The sequence below is a fragment of the Apteryx mantelli genome, chromosome 1 (genome assembly GCF_036417845.1).
Source record: "Apteryx mantelli isolate bAptMan1 chromosome 1, bAptMan1.hap1, whole genome shotgun sequence".
NCBI lineage: Eukaryota > Metazoa > Chordata > Aves > Apterygiformes > Apterygidae > Apteryx > Apteryx mantelli.
Genome location: NC_089978.1, coordinates 131,756,034 through 131,775,037, shown reverse-complemented (window position 1 = coordinate 131,775,037; position 19,004 = coordinate 131,756,034). Strand labels below are relative to the sequence as shown.

The 19,004-nt window shown below is 44.5% G+C and overlaps 1 protein-coding gene across 1 annotated transcript; it reads left to right on the top strand.

Moving 5' to 3' along the window:
* The first annotated feature begins 255 nt into the window (after positions 1–255).
* NHLH2 (nescient helix-loop-helix 2) lies at positions 256–675 on the top strand. The gene has a single exon (XM_067289816.1). It carries the CDS (start codon positions 256–258, stop codon positions 673–675), a length of 420 nt encoding a protein of 139 aa, XP_067145917.1.
* Positions 676–19,004: the final 18,329 nt, after the last annotated feature.

Below are 19,004 nucleotides of genomic sequence, written 5' to 3'. Positions count from 1 at the left end.
TTCTCGCTGCTGCTCTCATTAGTAACCGCTGCCTCTGAAGACACAGCGGTCTGCCTTGCTGCTGCCGTAGCCCGGGCCGGGCCGCCGAGGCTGCCTCCCACCGGGGCAGCGGGGCAGCAGGGCTGCGGCGGCGGGGAGGGCCGGGACAGGACTCACACCGACACCCACGCACACGCACACGCACACGGGTGGCCGCCCGGCGCTGACCCGCTGTCTGTGCTTCTGTCCCGAGAAGGCTCCTCCGCCCCCTCCAAGATGATGCTTAGCCCGGATCAAGCTGCCGACTCCGACCACCCCTCCTCGGCGCCCTCGGACCCGGAGTCCCTGGGCGGCGCGGACGCCCAGGCGCTGAGCTGCTGCGTCTCCGATCCGGAGCCCGCCGGGGGCGGCGGCGGCGGCGGCGGCGGCGGCGAGGGCCGGGGCGGGGGCCGGCCCGGGCTGCACCCACCGCCGCTGAGCCGCGAGGAGAAGCGGCGGCGGCGGCGCGCCACGGCCAAGTACCGCTCGGCGCACGCCACGCGCGAGCGGATCCGCGTGGAGGCCTTCAACCTGGCCTTCGCCGAGCTGCGCAAGCTGCTGCCCACGCTGCCGCCCGACAAGAAGCTCTCCAAGATCGAAATCCTGCGCCTCGCCATCTGCTACATCTCCTATCTCAACCACGTGCTGGACGTCTAGCGCCGCGCACCGCCCCGGGGCCTCCCTCCCGCCCGGCCCGGCCCGGCCCGGCCCGGCTCCCCGGCGCGGCCCGGGCACGGCGGAGCGCGCCGCGGCGGCGGCGGCGGCGGCGGCGGCGGCGGCGGCGGCGGCGGCGGCGGCGGCGGCGGCGGCGGCGGCGGCGGCGGGCGATGTCCCGGGAGCGCGGCGGCGGAGCGCGGCGGCAGGGCTCGCCGCGGCCGCGGAGCCCGGCGGAAGGCCGCGCTGTTTGGCGGTGTTGTGTCTTTCACAAGTCATTTTCTGACGCGATTGCATTGTGGCCGCACAAGCGTAGAGAGCCCATTTTTTTTAGCGGAGAAATGTAAAATCGGATTGTTTCTTCAGGCTGTCAAGTGCTCCTTTATATATATCCAAAAACATCTACTTGTGACCTTAAACGTGTGACCCATGGGTGCAGTTACAAATAACTATTTTTTATTTATGGTAGAAGGAGTAGACGATTTATTTTTTTCAAAACTTATTTATTTTTCAGAGTGGTGCCAATTTTACTTTGGATACTTTGTGCCAATTGGTTTCTGTAGTCGGGTGTTTACACTTTTTCCTGCGGATTTTTATGTTTAACTTTATAAGTGTTTGTCGGGATCAATACGGTGTTTCTTTTTCTTTTCTTTTCTTTTCTTTTCTTTTCTTTTCTTTTCTTTTCCTTTCCTTTCCTTTCCTTTCCTTTCCTTTCCTTTCCTTTTTTTTTTTTTTGCTCCGATTATATTGCACTTGTGTATGACAAACCTTCCCTTCCTTCCTGTTTATGAGAATATTTTATATATATCAAGGCATTTGTTCTTGAACTTTTTCCTTTTTGTGTGTGTGTGTGTGGGGGGGATCGACAACCACTAGCACTTAACTAGGAGAGGTTTTTTAAAACTTGTTGTTATTCTGATCTATAGTTATGTCTGAAAAGTACTTTGCAAGCCGTTTATAAGGGAAGTACTTTCTTTGTGGGTGTATATGTGTGTGTGTGTATATATGTATGTGTGTGGGGGTGAGCGTGGGTGTGTATGTGTGTGGTATATTTTTAGGAAATCACATTTTTCCTAAAAAAGAAAAAAGAAAAAGAAGTAAATCCAGGACTGCTTTCCTTTGTGACAACCAAAAAATTCTATAACCTGAAAATGTTTCATGTTCTTGCTGTGAATCTCTTAAAACAAGAAGCGCATTTTAGGGATGAAAGAGAAAAAGAAAAAAACCCACATCTGCTATCCAAAGATTTTAGTCTTTTTCAGGGTTTTTTTGTGTGTCTCTGTTGCTTTATATAATGCAATATTTTGTAGTGAAAATAGATAAATCTGGTTTCTATCTGATGCGTTTTTCATATCTCTCATGAATGGTGAGCTGTTTTGCATATAAATAAAAGTATCAAATAAAAGTTGTTTTTCCTAATTATTTTTCCCTGTTGGTCTTTCTATAAGATGGAGATTAGGCAGAATGCATAGTCTGGATTATGAATAAGAATTCTAAAGCCTTCTGAAGTCATGTGTAGAAAAGCTTCAACAGGTTACATGTTTCTTCCTAGAGCAAGACTGCAGTCCCTCCAGTACAGCTCCACTACTCCAGCTGGTCTCAGCTACATGTGCTGCCCAAATGCATGAGAGACCCAGGACCACTGCTTTCACTTTCTCCCTGCTACAACTGGCATTCAGTTGCACATTTCAAAGTTCAGGCTGTAAAATCACATCTGATGCTCAGAAGCACCTGTTTTGACAAATTGCTCTCTGATAAATCCAACTTTACAATGAAAATATGCACATTTCATCCTGCCTGAATACATTGCATTTCCTTTCTTTTGTTTAAGTTTAGTTCTGATCTCTCTCAGGTCAGGTCCAATTCTGGTGAAACCAAGTAAAAATCTTGCACCCTTTTCCTATGTATGAAAATCTCAAACATACTCCTTTATATCAGGCTTCACTGCCAAAGCCTGTCATTTGAAACGTGGCATAGATACAAACTCAATAACAAAAAGGTTGTTACCTGAGCAAAACAAGATCCTTGTGCCATCTCATTTATCAAATCCTTTTCTTATTTACTGTAAGAAGTTAATTTTACCCATAACTTGAATATCGCCATTGACTTGGGCAGGCTATATTCAGCAGAAAGCACATCCATTGTTACTTGCTTTAGAGACAAAACCCTCCCACCCCACCTCCCGTTTTTATGGCTGACACTGCACAGTGGTTTAATTAACTGTGGTCTTGACCAGCTGAAAAGCTCCACGCAGAAAATCTGTCAGAGAGGCTGTTAATTCTACTTTCTACCAATGCACACTTTCTGTGCCCCAAGGGAGTACATGCAGATTTGGTACTTCGATGCACAGTTTTCAAATCTTGCAACTTTCAGTGCTGAGGTAACACCACAAAATTTGGAGCTCGTTTTCTTCAGAACTGGTTTGATTCTTAGGTTTTGTCAAAATTTAGACACTCAGTCAGATTCGATGCTAATTGAGCAATATTATAAATCCTAGCATCCAACAAGCCTTTGTGTTACCAGCACTGGGGAGGACTTAGTTTATGAAAAAATTAACCTACATTTCCTTCTCAAATGTGGGAATACATACTTCAGGGAAGATCCTACTCTGCATTGCTCTACTGTAAAGTAGGGTGACTGCAGTCACTGGGACTTCATCCAAGCAAACTGGCTGTGGGGCGAGGAGACACTATCCCAATGTCCCTCCAGTCCACACTCCCCTCTCTGGGGCTGCTGCGAATATGGCAGGCCACAGTTTGAGAGATGCTGAAGCTAGTCCCAAGCAGGGAAGGTTGCTGTGGATCTGGCAGTGGGTATTAGTCCAGAGGTGCCTTGGGTCTCGAGGCACGGCAACCCCATGCCCAGGACCCTGCGCCCAACTGATGAGTCTCTCCTAGCTCAGAGCTGTCTCCACACCAACACACTTGCCTGCAAATGTCTACACTGGGTGTCCAGTGCCCTCTGTGTGGTAAGGGCCTGTGAGCTCGAGCACAGAGCTCCAGCAATGGGCTCCTGGGCCCAAGGGATTTGTGCAGAGCCGTGGCAGAGCTAGTGAGCCCTCATGTTTTGTGAGCATGGGAAAGCATAGAGCTGAGATGTCTGGGAACAGCTCAGATTTGGAGGTAAACATATTCTTGGGGTCATCCCATTCCTGCCATCCCCTGGGATAAGAGAGCCTGCTTGCACTTAGAGGGAAGTTGGGAAGGGTTTTGCTTCTGATGGTAGTGACAGGATCAAGTCTCAAGTTTAACCTGCAAAAGGTCAGTGCACTTGCCCTGAAGATGTGTCCTTTTCTTCTGAATGTAACCGTTTGTCTAATAAAAGAAATTGCTTCTCCCCACAAACCCATTCTCACTTACATCCTATCATCACCTTGTGTATATCCTTTCACCACCATGACTTTAGCTCAGCCACTTCTTTTTTTGGTGCTGGCATCAAGTAGGAAACTCATTCTCATCTAGCGGTTGATGACTGCTGAAAACAAAATGTAGGTTTTGCTCCCCCATCCCACTCCCCCCCCTTTTTTTTTCCTAGAGAAAGATCTAAGTAGTATGTACAAGCTACAAGGCTAATGCAATATAAAGGCTGCATGGCTAAGCACTCAGAAGTCTGGATTTACGAAGAATGAGTAAACAACTTTAACTCCATCTCCTTGTGAGTCTGCATTAGATAGCGATAAAGTCTAATTATCCAATCAAAGTTACTTTGCTTATGTCTACATGCCCTCCTCAATACAAGAATGAATGATCTTGCACAGCATTATAGGGGGAATAAGGTGGAATTGCTCAGTGAAGATTCTCATCATCAATCATTCTTGGCCAACCCAACAATTGACAGGGAGGAAACATAGCATTAATATTTCCTGCTTTTTTAGTGTTTAAACCTAACATTCAGATTCTATTCTTTTGTATTTAAAGAGGACCTCGCCCTACAAACCATAAAAGAAAGCAAACTTGAAGACAGAGAAGGCAGAGCACTACCTCCAGACCTTCTTCTGAGGCAGAAGGAGGTGATTTAAGCCTGTCTCAATCCAGGATATAAAAGGTGGCATGGATATGTCTACCATTCACAAAAAGGATGTACTTCCAATGTATAGATCTATCATATCGCAGTACTACAGATATCTAGCACACCTTTAACATAAACTGATAAGACGTATCAAGACACAGTTATAGACATATACAGACACATACTGACATGGGGCACAATACCCATTCACACCAATAACATTAGGAAGCAGGGCATCTAATGCTTCAGCTGAACCCTAGAAACAGGTCCCGACCCTGACACAGTGTCTGAGGACAAACAGCAAGCTAAAAATAACTTCTACAAATAAATGTACTGATTTCTATGGGACTGTATGGCCAAGAAGGGACTGTTTCTTTCTTAAAAGATTAAAGGATCTAGAGCACAAAATATTCCAAAACATATAGGCTTGCATCTCTGTTGCTATTAGATATCTGTATACAAAAGGAAGCTTTTCTAGGCACAGACCATGATTCTAACTTACCAGCAAGGCACATGGTAAGTGTATTCAGGAACACACTACTCACTGACCACAAAGCATTGCCTTATTGCGTGTGTTAAAAAGTGTGTAAGCAATTCAAAAGGATATTGCAACTGATACTTAGAGCAGAAGAATTCTGAGCATCTTGGATGTGATTTGATATCTTTGCTATATTTCTTGCAAAGAGAGAGTATGTGTGTGTGTGTGAGAGAGAGAGAGAGAGAGCGGGGAGGTGGGGAGGTGAAGAGGATGTTGTATACCAAATTCAACAAAGAAATGGATATTTTCCACTATATAACCATGAAGAAATACCAGAGACATTCTATCTATCTATCTATTCATGTATCTATATGTCTAGCCATCCTGTAACCCAATTAACCTAGTCCTTTTAGAGGGAATAAATGCGTTCTAATATCAGTCATTATTTTTCAGTACTCTCAGTTGATTCTCCAGGGTGGGACAAGTCGATAACCACAATAGCAACCAACCCAAAAGGAAAAGGCAATCTCCTGGGTCTTCTTATTTATTACTTCAGAGGCGATTTTTGTTTTTCCTGCATCTTCCCCTGGCGATGGATTTTGCCTTCCCTGCCCAGAATGGCTGTGTTGTTTTATTTGGGGCTCTATTTGCATGTGGGCTTCAGATTTGTCTTTGGCTCCTTGCATGATTTGGGATGAGACCCTCCTGTCCCCAGAGAGGGGGGCAGGTGTTGCTCCAGTCGAGCGAATGGAACCAAATTACAGGACCGTCTGTCGCCTCCTCTGGGAGACGGTGGAGGGAGGGGAAGAAGGGGAGGGAATCAGGATGCCATATGACAGAAAAGAAAAGCAGAACATCATACTGATGCTGATAAGAGCTTGAAAACATGAGTCACCCCAGCCCACAGCCCCACCCAAAACCAGGCAGCAGCCACCTGAAAGAAATGTCAGGAGCAGAAACAGAAATAAATTGAGTCACTGGGCTGGAATAACTCGGGCTGAAAATGAAACAGAGCTCCGACCCACTCCACTTTGCAACACACAGATGCAGACGCAAAGTTGGGCCAGCTAGCATGGCTTTTTACTCAGTTCCCTGCCCTGCACTTTCAAGCTTACCCCCGTCCCCGCAGTGCAGGCTCTCCTGCCCACCACTGCTCTCCATGAGCTCCTCTCAGCCCAGCTCCGCAGGCATCTCCTCACTTTTCCGCTTCTCCCATCCCTTCCTGCATGCTCTCCCTCACCAGACTGCCTGCTATGGCTGCTCCTTGTAGTCTCCCCTCGGCCATGCTACGCTTTGGGGTCTGTGAGAGCAACACAACTGAAAAGAGGCTCTGCTCTTCCACTGCTCCCTGTTTGCACCCTTCGATGCAGCGGGATCCTACTCCTGCTGGGACAGCTCATGGACTGCTCCCTGCTTCAGCTCAGGAGGAGGGTGACAGAGCTCACCTCTCACTTTCTCTCTCATCTGTGAAGACTTTTACCTGTTCCATCTGAAAGACCAGGTCATGTTAAAGAAATTACATTCTTCTTACACCCAGCCTGCTGCTTCAGGAGTTCTAAACAATTTAATGCAAAAAAAAAAAAAAAAAAAAAGTTTTCAGTGCTTCTTCCTCCCAGTCACTGTTCCTCTTCCTTTTCACTGTAATGTGGTCTCAAGCTCTCTTTCACTCGCATGCACACACACACTCATTGGTGTGTGCAGTAATAGCTCTCAGTGTGGCAGGACACAGGATCACTCCAAAAGCAACAGGTGACAGTTGTCCTGGAGTTCCTTGCTGAAACATAGAAGATACCAAAGAAGAGAATGCAACTTTGGGGAGAATTCAGAGGAGGCCAGGAAGAAGGGATGAAAGAATGTGACATTAGAAGCCAGGGAATTAAAAGAAAAAAGAAACATCAGAAACCAGATTGGACATGCTTAAATCATGGGACATAGGCAGATGGATCAATGAGAAAAAAGTACATGAAAAGGCAGGCAGCAAAACTGAGAAAGAACTGAAGCAGAAATTAGGAGGAAAGGAGAGGACTGGAGTGGCTGAGTAGAGTTGCTAGTACAGGAGAAAGGGGAGAAGATGCTCAGTTGAGCCAGAGGTAGCAGATCTCTCAGGGGCTAGAGGGGAGTTCAAACCAGGAAAAGGCAGATGCCAGGTAGGGATGGAACTGGAAGGAGTCATTAATTAGACATTCAAGACTACTGAGGTGAGATCACCACCGCATTAATGGTGGCCAGAGGGATGGACTGGCTCAAGAACATTTTTTCAAGGACCGAAAGACAAGGGTGTTGTCGTACAGCATCTGTCATTCAGAGAAATCCTGTGTCTTTCTCCTTCCCGAAAAGTTTTATGTGCATGGAAGTTGCAGCCCCCAGGGCCAGAACTCATCGTGGCTTCACAGACAGGATAAACACAGAAAAAAGAAAGAAAAGGAAAATAAAAAACAGAGTGGGAAAGAAAGCAGAGTCTGACTGTGTGCAGACATGACATTCAAAGATAATTCTTTCCCAAATCTCAGGTTTCCCGATTCAATATTCCCAACGTCAGTGGGTTTTCTGCCTAGTTAAGCAAATCCAAGATTTAGCATTTAAGACAGGCTTCAAGACTTTCCCAGAAATGTCCTCTGTAGAACAGATCCACAAACCTATTGGATCTTTGTTATTCTGGATAATAAAGACAAGGACCGACTATGAAGAATTGCATAAGGACTATGTGAAACCGATAAAATAGCACAGGAAATTCAACCTAAATGAAGTGATAAAGTGATGCAACATAGAAAAGAACATTTCTAACTTCATACACAGAATGACAGGTTGTGAGCCAACCATAGAAGAAATCTTGTAGTTAGGATAGACTGTGTCATGACAACTTCAGCTTGGTTCTTGGTAGCATCAGAAAAGGAAATGAAATGTTAGATATTATTAACATTGCAGAGAGAACAGAACAGGTAGAGAACAAGCAGAGCATCATTATACCATTGCATAAAACCAAAGTAAGTCCATATCTTGAATACTGTATGCAGCTCTGATCCTCCAGTCTTTCAGTAAGAATGCAGTAAAACTGAAAAAGTGTCTAAGAATGGCAACAAGGATAATCCAAAGTACCAAGCAGCCTCTGTACAAGAAACGGCTAAGTGAAAAGGACTGAGTCAGGTGTGATTTTACAGAATGCCTTTGTATCCCAGTTAACAAGAGGATGGTGGAAAGGGTTTGGTTGCTGACTGTCTCTTCTAATACAATTTGATGCTGGGAGGTATCAAATAAGACTAGTGGGTGTCAGGTTCAAAACAGACAAAAGGAGGTGGCTTTTCACACCATGTATAGTCAAGCTGCAGAATTCCTTCCTCAAGATGTTGTAGAAGTGGAAACATTACAGAAGTTCAAGGACAGATATTCACAGAAAAGAAACCCATCTAGGATTTTTAAATATATAGAAACTGCTTTCAGCTCAGGCTGTCCTCAAGCCATATATGGTTGGAGGCTGGCAGACTTCTTATCATATATCCCTTCCCTATTGTGATCTTCCCTAGGCATCTGGTTTTGGCCCCAGTTTGAACCGGCATGCTGGGCTAGATGTACTTTTCAATCTGGCTCAGTGCAACTGCTCCTATATACATCTTTATGATCTGAAGGAAATGGATCTTTGACAGGCAACTATTTCTTTTAGACTTCACTCTCTTTGACTCTGGACACAAAAGCTCTCTGCATGGTGAGTTCCCAGTAGGCCAATGTGATAAGACAAATGTGATCTTCTGGATCAGGAGGGAGGAGGGCTTGTTCCTTGGGGCAGTAAGAAAAACAAATTTGTTTTTCCCAAAAGCCAAAAGGCTGGAATCTGATGTCAGACACATAAAGATAAATCTACAGTAGTTCCACTGATATCAACAGTTACTTAGGATTGTCACCAGAGTAACTAAAAGGATGAAAATGATGATCACGGTACAGTAGTACCTACAGGCCAAATACAGACTGGGGTCCTGTCTTGAACTTGGTCCTAACCATGTTGTCCTGACATTTTTTTCAGTCCTTGGATAGGACTATACTCTGCCTAGGTGGGTCCTATTAGTCAGGGTCATGACTTCTCGCCTTGCTTGAATTGCCCCAAGGAAACCTCAACTCTGGTGACCTTAAAAAATTAATGTAGTGATTAGCCCTAGATGACAACTGCAAGTGTCCAAAAGGGAAAAGGACTGATGAGAGACTTGAGAGTTTAAACTCAGCCATCCCAGTCATCAAAACCTACCAAAATTTGTTGTGCTTTAGATTCAAGAAGAAAGGAGAAAGAAGCAAGGAAGGGGAAAAGAAAGGGGAGGTAAAAATAGTGAGTGAAAGAATAGTGAGTGAAGAACAGGAGACTGCGTATTGGTATTCTGTGGAGGGCACTGCAGGTCTGTCTTCTAAGTCCATCCCATTGGGGCTCCTTAGGTATCCAAAGGTGTCTCGGAGAGAAGAGCTCTTGTGGTGACACCAAATGTAGCTATTTTCAGTTAACCTCAGTATAAACAGACAGGGCTAAACTTTGTGGCCAGAGGCCATCTCTAGCGTGAGCCAGGTCTTGCTACTCAGCTAGGTGTGGTATTTCCAAAAATGGTTTGGGGACAATCCTCTCTGATTTCTTGATGGGGAGACAGAACATAAAGAAGACCCAGAGGTTCAGAAATAATCTTTAAAGGCAAAAATCACTATTCCGTTCATAGTCATATGACTACCTCAAAGTGTACACTCTCTAATTCAGCCTTATATCAGAGAAAGCATGGCTTTCAAAGAAAGTATAGTACAAAACCTGTAGAATAGCACCCCCTGCCTTCACCCCCTCCAGGGCTCCCAGCCTAGGGCTCCCCATACGAGGTAGATCAATACCAAAGCATTTCTTGAGAAGGAACCACCAGATTTCTTGACCCATGAAGTAGCTTCAGACAATGTACAAAATGTATCAGTGCAAGACTTTCCTACTCCATTCACCTTGAAATAGTACCTGAGATTTGAATTTTGCTCGGTACAGGTGAATTTTCCTCACTTGACCTTGTCTTGAATCACTCTTTAAGAGACCCTCAATGGTGGGTTTGTAGTGCATGCTTGACCTACAAACACTCACAATACCTCCTCTGTATCATTTCAAGACATCCAGGACTCTTGCTTCTCAGTAGCATCCAAAAGGTGAAAGTACTACATGAAATAGAATTCAGAATACAGATTTACAAGCTCTCAGATCAGATAGTGTTACGAGAGGCCAGGGCCAGGGTCAAGTCCCATCAGCCACACAGGGATTCTAGCACCAGATTGAAATTTAGCCAAAGCATAAAAACCTCTTGTAATGTTTTTAACCAGATCAAGTTAGTAGTTTCTTAAATATTTCTATCAGAAATAGAAGTTTAGGTGAGAGCCAGCACAATATGAGCTATTGAGTCGGAACCCAGTGGGATGGGTATTTTGAAGTCTCAGAATCCTGAATTGCAAGAAGCATTAATTAGGAATCTCAAAAGACAGCCCTAGGACTAAATGCACAGTGAATCTTGCATGTAGCCTAAAACAGTCTCTCTAGGGTAGGGTTAAGACATGCTGGCAGGATACCATAGAGAAACCTGCATTCCTTGCTAGCATAAACAAGCTGTAATAGCATTCATTGCCTTTCTACTCAGACAAACCGCATTTAATTACCGTGCATCCAAGTTGCAGTAATCTGGATGCAGATAGATCTGAAGCAAATTGAAAGGAAATGGATTTTACGTGACAATATAGAAAGGAAAAGCACATTAAGATAAGGATGATTAGGTGGATTGGAAGAACCTTGTAAAAGATAATTGCATTCAAAACTATAGCTTGTTCAGCAGGGGAATTTCTGTCAAGTGAAAGTTATACCACCATTACAGTCAGAAAAGTGTCTATATCAGATTGGCTCCTTCTTCCTGTGCATGATGGCTTCTTGAGCTTTGCTAAGAGTTGCAGCTTCTGGCTTGACTGACACCAGCAAACCCATTTCTCTGAATCTCACAGCCAGTCTGGTATTTCTCCGTGTCTCACATCCTCCTGGGAGACAACATATGCTTCCCTTTTCTACCCTTTACACGTTTAGATTGCAAAGTCTGTATCAGCAGTATAAGGACCTGACCTACTCAGTGGGAGAATTTGCAGCCTGCCCAGTTCCACCTTGTCTCTAAAGCTGACCAGTCCCATCTACAGACAATAGTCACAAGGAGGTCTTGATTACTATTTCCAGTAATAACATCTGAAGAAGAGAAAAGGGAGCTGAGCAGGATTGTGGTTCCCCCTCTTGTAGGCAGTCAGTTTGTCAAGGCGTTAGTCAGATCCATCCACCGAACTAGGATCCAGCCTTCAAGCTGTCCAACATCCCAGGCTGCTGTGATCCAGTGGGGTCTTAGTCCCCCTTTGTTGCTGGTAATTGTGTTATGAGAGCAGACACTCTCAGTAATTACTGAGTGAGAGGAAGAGTTTAGGCCATCCAGCAAGTACTCAGAGGCAAGAATCCTGATAGAGGTCACTATCATCTACACCTGGAGTTGTAACTGCTCATACAGTATGGCCTGAGTCTCCATATGCACTACAGAGCAGCAGTTCTTGCCTGGTTGTTGTAAAAGCCGATTACAGATATGGTTCATTGCATAACAACAGAAGCTATCAAAATCCCTGCAGCACAGAACTTTGAACCAATACCTACAAAAAGTAGAAATATTCAGTTAGGCTCTGGACTGGCTGGTCCAATATTGCCAATCCACAGTGTTGCAAGGTCTCATTTGAGAAAGTAACAGGATGGCTGCTAAGCAGTGGTAAGTCTGCTTGTTGTGGTCATGTTACAGCCACCATCTCATCACAGTTCTGCTCTCCTTGTCTGAGGCCTTTCCAAGAAAGATGGCTGCCTCACTCCAGCTCACTTTGTTTTTACTGGTATTGTGAGAAGGTGCTGCTTATTTCTTCACTGTAGACATCAATCTGACAAATATATTTGTCAACAGTCTTACATATTGGTAGCGCTAATCCCACTATTTGCAACTTTGCTCCTTATCCTAAATACGCATAGCAGCTCTTGGGTACCTGAATCACCTAGTATTTGTTTTATCTTGGCTCTTTTTGCATCTTAGAGTCCCCAGGGACTCTGATTCGCAGCATTTCTGTCAGGGCAGGCACTCTTGTTTTTTAGTTTCCTATTGACCAAGATGTTACCATGTTTCAACCCATACTTCTGTGGTACCACTCTGTACTTTAACGGTGCTGAACATCCATCCAAATCTAGCTCTGTGTTCTTCTTTAGTAAGCACCCTACTATCCAATCCATTAGATTAGGGAGTACAGACATTTTGTTGTCAGGTATATCATATCTAGCAAAAATTGCTTACATACAGATAATTAATTACATACTGAATTATAGTGCTTTTTAGTAAGGCCATTTCAGGAAAACAGGAATAATTATCTCTCCTAAGTACAACAGGTTTTTTTCTGGCCAACATAAAGAAATCAATAACACCTTTACTGCAGAAGTCAAAATTTCCCTCTGTTACCAGTACAGGCTCTTTCTTTTGATGTGGCTGCACATTGGTATATGTGTAGGAAATTAATGAAGCAAATCTCCTTCCCTATGGAGGGAGAAAATGGTTTTATTTTATTTACCTCTCTAAGTGAGTTGACTCTACCCATTCACACTCTTACACCCACATGCAATCACCAAGAAGCGTGTGTCCAAGTAGTCTTGCCAGGATCACTTGTATGCAACATGGAGGAGAAGGGATACCAGCTGTCAGGGCCTCCCTACACCTCTTGGGTTCCTCTTGATTGCTGACAATAACTGTTTTTTGAACAGGTCTTTTAAGCCTTTTATGAGTCAAGAGTTTTGATGGGATGATTTTTCGCTTCAGCATCTCTTTGGCTTCAGCCTTCCCAAACCTTAGGCAAGGTTGGTGCCCAATGCCTCCTCTTTCTGCTGGGATAACAGGAAGAGGAATGGCAAATACGAAGTGCAGTAATCTTGCTGCCATCCTTCTGCTGGCAGAGCACAAATCATCTGCTGAGGAGTTGTCTGCACTGTGGCCATGTTGAAGTGCAGGCCTGAGGGAAACAACTTATTCCTCAGCGTTTATCAGTTTGATTGCTGTCAGTCATGTCCCTGGCTCCTCCTTGTGCTTTCACACAGACCAGTATTTCTGTTCATATTTTACTACAGTAATCTTAATATTTCTATTACTTATTTCTATATATTTGACAAGCTTCATCAGCTTCTGTGATGCCACTTGTCTTCTGATATCAGCATGAAAGACCTTTCGCTGTTTCTTTTGATTTTTCAGTTTCTGAATATCTTTGATGTATCCCTTTGAACATACTTTTCTTGTCTACCTAGCTATGTTAACTTCTTTTTCAGGCACATCATTTCTGTCAGAAGAAACACACAGTTTTGCTTGTTCAGCCTTCAGCTGGGAACTCCAGCTTTTTCCACGGTTGCTTTGAGCCACCAGTCATGCTATTCTCTTATTTTTCCCCACATCAGAAGTCATCTCTATGGACCTAAGTATCTTTATACCACCAGTCTTGGTTGCATTTTCCTGGGAAGTTCCTATGATACGAAACACAGCCTGAATGGCAGTCAAAGGAAATGATGTTTCCCAGAACGGGCGTTGCATACACACCAACGGGCACCTGCCAGAAGCCTGCTGATACATCTAGTCCAGGTAATAACTTGAGGCTCACACAACCATCTCTCCCCAAAAATGTCCCTACTGGTCTTCAGTGAAAAGTATTCCCTTTAGTTTATTTTTTCACATCAGGAACTAAATGAAGAATTTGATCTATTTCACCTATGACAGCAAGTATATCTGCTTCATTGACTTTTCTCCTTGCTCAGTGACTTCTGAAACTGTAAGTCCATCCGATTACACTTTTACCATTGCTGAAATGGAAAAGAAACTTTCCTAAGTGTGCCTCTAGCCTCTATTCTCATGATCAATGCTATTTGCTCTCTCTTGGGGTGTCTAGCACCAAAGCGGCACCAAACAGTTAAGCAAACTGGGTGGGAAGTGCTGCTCAGGACTGCACACTCATCTGCTCAGTAGGAATGGGTCATGCACAGTGGGTCATGTATGCCAAGGCTGGGCAGACAACTTGACTGTTAAAAGTTGACAAAACTCTGTTGGGCATATGCAAATGAGATTTATTCTGGTTTTCTTTGGAGGCTCACAATCTGGCCAGATTGGGGCGTTTTTTTCAGGAGATGACAGAAGTCATATCCCTCGCAGTAGAGGCCCTTTTGAGCCAAATTTCTAGTCGCTGCTTCAAAGAAGCGTTAGATCTTCTCAAAGAAAGGCATTGCAAGTCAATTTTAAACTACAGATACATCTGTTTCTTTTTCTCTAGCTCCATTCTGAGAAACTGTTTTTGAACTGCTTCAGATTAAATTCAGCTCCCCCAATCCAAATCACCAGAGACATCCACCCCAGCAAATCTCAGCTTCAAGGGCTACATTTGGCTAGGTTGTAAGAGACTGAACAGATTCTTATAATGCAACTAGCCTTGTAGAAAGCTTTGTCAAAAACTGTGCTTTCTTGTTTTCTACAAATAACTATCGTAGAAAGCAAACAGAGGAGCTGAAAGCTATCCCCTATTGATCTATACCTATCTGCATTGCTAAGGCCCCTACTTCTGTCACATTCATTTTTCTGCCTTTTCATAAACCAGCTACTGCCACGATCACTTCTCCTTTCAACCTCTGCATACACCCACCAGAACATTAATTCCTAGAAATCACCTCTTGCGGTTGCTTGATGGATGAATCCAGCAGAGGCACATCAACCTGATATATCAGTAGTTCACAGAGTAAGCCCAGGCTCACTCGGTCTGCTTTTGAATGATAGACATGAGAGAAGGCATACTGTGCACTTGACGTATTAGATGGGTCCTGTCTGAGAACAGGTGTAGAGAGGAGAAGAGGTGTATGCTCAGACATATCTGCCCTGCTAGATTAGTCCCCGGCATCCACGCAGAAAACTGGGTTGCTCCCTATTGTTAGGATTAAAATGAAAGGAATATGCACAAGGCTGGCCAGATCCTAGTCCCCCACACTTGATTTAAGTTCCACCCTGGAGAGAAATAAATGATGATCACTGGAACTGAACAACTCTTATCTGAAAGGAGCATACATCTGCTTTGCTTGGAGTCCAAGATGCCAACCAGGGGAGAATTTCATCGACAAGAAAACAGCTCCACCTGTGTGATTGAAATGAAATGTGACATAGTTAAAAAGATTTCTAAAGCTCACAGTGGCACAACCACCACTTTTACTTGTTGCTTTTTTTATAATTTTATTTGCACATCTATTCACATGGAGAGGTCAGTTTCAACTATCTTGTTCACTATTTTTGATCATTTCGTTTTTGTGGCTGTCTCTGTTTGAGCCTGCGAGAGGGTTTCAATTGACTGCAGCACAGATTTTCAGAAACAGGACCCATGAGTTAGGCATCTGCATGCATAATGATAAACCCGCTGGACTTCTAAGGGCTGATGGGCACCTTTGGTGGGATCTGTTGTGCAACACTTCCAGAAATGAAGCAGAGCCACTAAGATGGCATTAGAAGTCTAGCTTGAAATAACCATTTTTGAAAATTTTGGCCAGGATCAGATCTTGTGTTTTTCAAATCTCTCTTTTCTTCTCCCCAAGACTGATTCTACTACTTTACTGCGTTTATTGCAATCAAGGTGCTATCATTTTTTTTGAGGTGAATATCCCTTTAGCTGTCCTACATCGATTACCTGTGTACTACCTACTCAATGAAAAAGAATTAGTGAATCTCATTTCTTCACTTTCCAAAGAATCCCCTGTCTCCCTTTCCATTGTTACATTTCTGGAAACCCTTTTCCTCCTTTTTATTTTAGTCCTGGGTGTCCCCTGAGCTCTGTGATTGCATTTAAAACAGATACAATGATATTATGAAGCATTAAACTAATGGCATTTGAGACCATTTTTCTCCCGTAAACCATTATGACTTCTCTGGAGCTGCTGGCACAGACTGGAGCGCCGGTGCAGCCATCCAGCACTGGCTCCCTCTTGGCACCTCTATATCCACTCGGGGACTTGAGGTGCCATCTCTCTTGCTGCTCTTGCCATAACAGTCCCAGAGAAAGCTGTTTTGATCTTCAGATGAGTTGTTTGGCATGACCATAATGATAAATATGTGAATGGGGGGGTTAACCATGAATTGCAAAGTACCCATCAAATCCCCAGGGTGGAGAGAAATAAATCTTCCTTCACACCCTTTTGATGTATAGTTAATTACGTGAATCTGGAACTGTTACCATGTGCAAACACAGCGAAAATTGACTTTCTAAGCCATCCCTGGCCCCTCTGCATATGTCACTTGCTCTCCTCAATACTGTGCTCTGTCTGTACACACACAAATACAATCAGTGCTGTTTTAGACTCCTTTTTGATAATCAACTTTATAAAATGTTATAGGGATAGAACGGAATGTAACATCTTTCAGGCCTGATATAGCTTCTTTTTTTTAAAGAAAAAAAAATTATTCTATATTGGTTGTACTTTCTCTTGCCTGAATAAAAGCTTTAGCACAGCTTGAAAGGGTTGCATGTGCTGAAATGTAGCCCAAGGATATGTGTTATTATCCATCCCCTCTTGACCAGCAGGGTCTCAGCTCTCTCTCCCTTTCAGCCTTTTGTTTGAACAGATGGGATTGGGGAACGAAGGGAAAGAAAGGCAGTCTGTTCTCATTAATTCTCCCAGTACACAAACACAAACCTGAGCACAGGGGACCTACAGAACAGGACTGCTTCCACTCCATACACATCCACCGAGACCATATGTACTGCACACAAAGGCAGACAGAAGACTTGCATCTAGCCAGCTACTAGGCATTTACCAAGGATGACTCCTCATCAACTAATTAAAAAATAATAATTTAGAAAAGTCCTCACAAGTCTTTCCTTTTTATTCAACTGCACCATTTAAAAAATAACCTTCAATTGCTTTCAAAAGAAAGATTGTCATCAAATCAGCCTAAAACGTGAACTGGGAGGATTTGCTGCATTCTGGTCTGATGTGAGCTACTTCAAGAGGTTTCAGAATGAAATGCCAGACCAGGGATGAGGTTCATCTAGCCCAGTCCCCTGCCAATGTCCAAGGCCTCTTCTTCCGAAAAGGTGCTCAAAATCCTGTAGTCTTTAGCAAACAACCTGCTCTTAGAGAAAGTCTCTTCATGAACAATGTGGCCAGGTTGGCCATAACCCTTGAAAGTGGACTACTTCTATCTCCATCCTGCCCCTTGTGTATTTTTTCATGTTTACTGAAAGAGCTCTCGGAGTGCCACTTGCACATATATCTGATTCTTTTTTGACTCATGCACAGTTGCTGGCCTCAGCGACCACTGTGGCAGCGAGTGCCTTGGGGGAGCTGCTGCCTGCACATGGGGAAACATTGCCTTTTCAGCAAGGCTGACTTCCTCGCTCCAGAGGATGTCAAGCGGCCCCAAACTCCCAGCTCCAAGCTCTGTGGCCTCGCAGCTGATCGCCAACAAATGGGTCCCAAGCTCATGGCAAATGCGAAGCCCCTTGAATTGGCTTGGCCTGCAAAGAAAGAGGGGCGAGGTAGGTTACTGAGCACTTTCACTGCATGCCACCCCTCTATCATGGGTTTGAGGGTGTCACAGATGGCTGTCGTGGCTTGGCTGACACATGGCGACTCATTAAGCCACCATACTGCCTGCGTGCATCAGGTTCAGACAGTGCTTGGAACCACCACGGAGCGGGTCTCTGCCTGAGCACAGCAAGTTGTTCAAGGCACAGTGCTCCTCCTGTTTCTCTTCCCAGGTGGCACCCTCCATTGCAGCGCAGGAAGAGTTTTCCACCAACTCCAAGTACATTTGTGTAGGTCTCGCCACCTCCTTCTTCCTCTCAGGGTCAGTTTCTGGCTCCATCTGTGCTCACCTGGCCTTCCCAACTCTAATGGGCTCAGACCTGAAGGGAAAGCACGCCAGACTTTCACAACTGCCTCACAGCGACTCCCCAGATCAGAAACATGACTGGCACTTGGCAGCTCTGAAACAGAATCATCTAAAATGAGCAGAATCAGGAACCAATTTCCCAGGTAAGCTCCTTAATTAAAACCCCTGTCTGATCTTTGTATTTGATCATATGTCCCCAAGCACCTCACTATACCCTAACGAATATCATATCTTTATTTAGCTGTCAGGTAAAAAGGTGAGTGAAACGAGAGAGCGGCTTTCCTCCAGACCCAGTATGCTGCTGTGAGCTGGAAACTCTTTCCTCAAGGGTATAAGGAAACACCTGTTTATTATGTCCAGCATCAGGTAGATCTATATTTCATCACAGCCCCAGGCATTTGACACGTAGTCTCAAGAAAAGAGAGCTGTTATTTTTTTCCCCAGGTATTCTCATTGTAGGGAACGCAGAACAGAAAATGAAATGGTTCTCCCTGCAGGGTTGTCTGCAGGAAGATCACAGGGGGGCAAGGCAGAGAAGCATTAGTAGCTCTGCTCACCAGTTGTCATGTGCTCTCTGGGCAAGCAGAGACAGATTTTTATAGTTGCTCATCCTCTTTGTACATCATCGCAATCATACATGCACTTCAGGTTATTATCAGCAGATGAGCAGCTGGCAAGGTATCCTGTGTCTACTTTTTCCATGCACAGTTGCCCAGTTTGCACAAATAAGAGCAGCAGGGACACAACCCAAATGTAGGCCCCCTGCTATCAAACCATGGACTTCCATGGAGTCAGCTAAGGGTTTACAGGCTGCTCTGCAGGTGGCTGATCCAGGTTGCACAGGAGCTATATCATCAATGTAGAGGCCCCAGCATTAGCTCCATGACAAACTACCTCAGGCC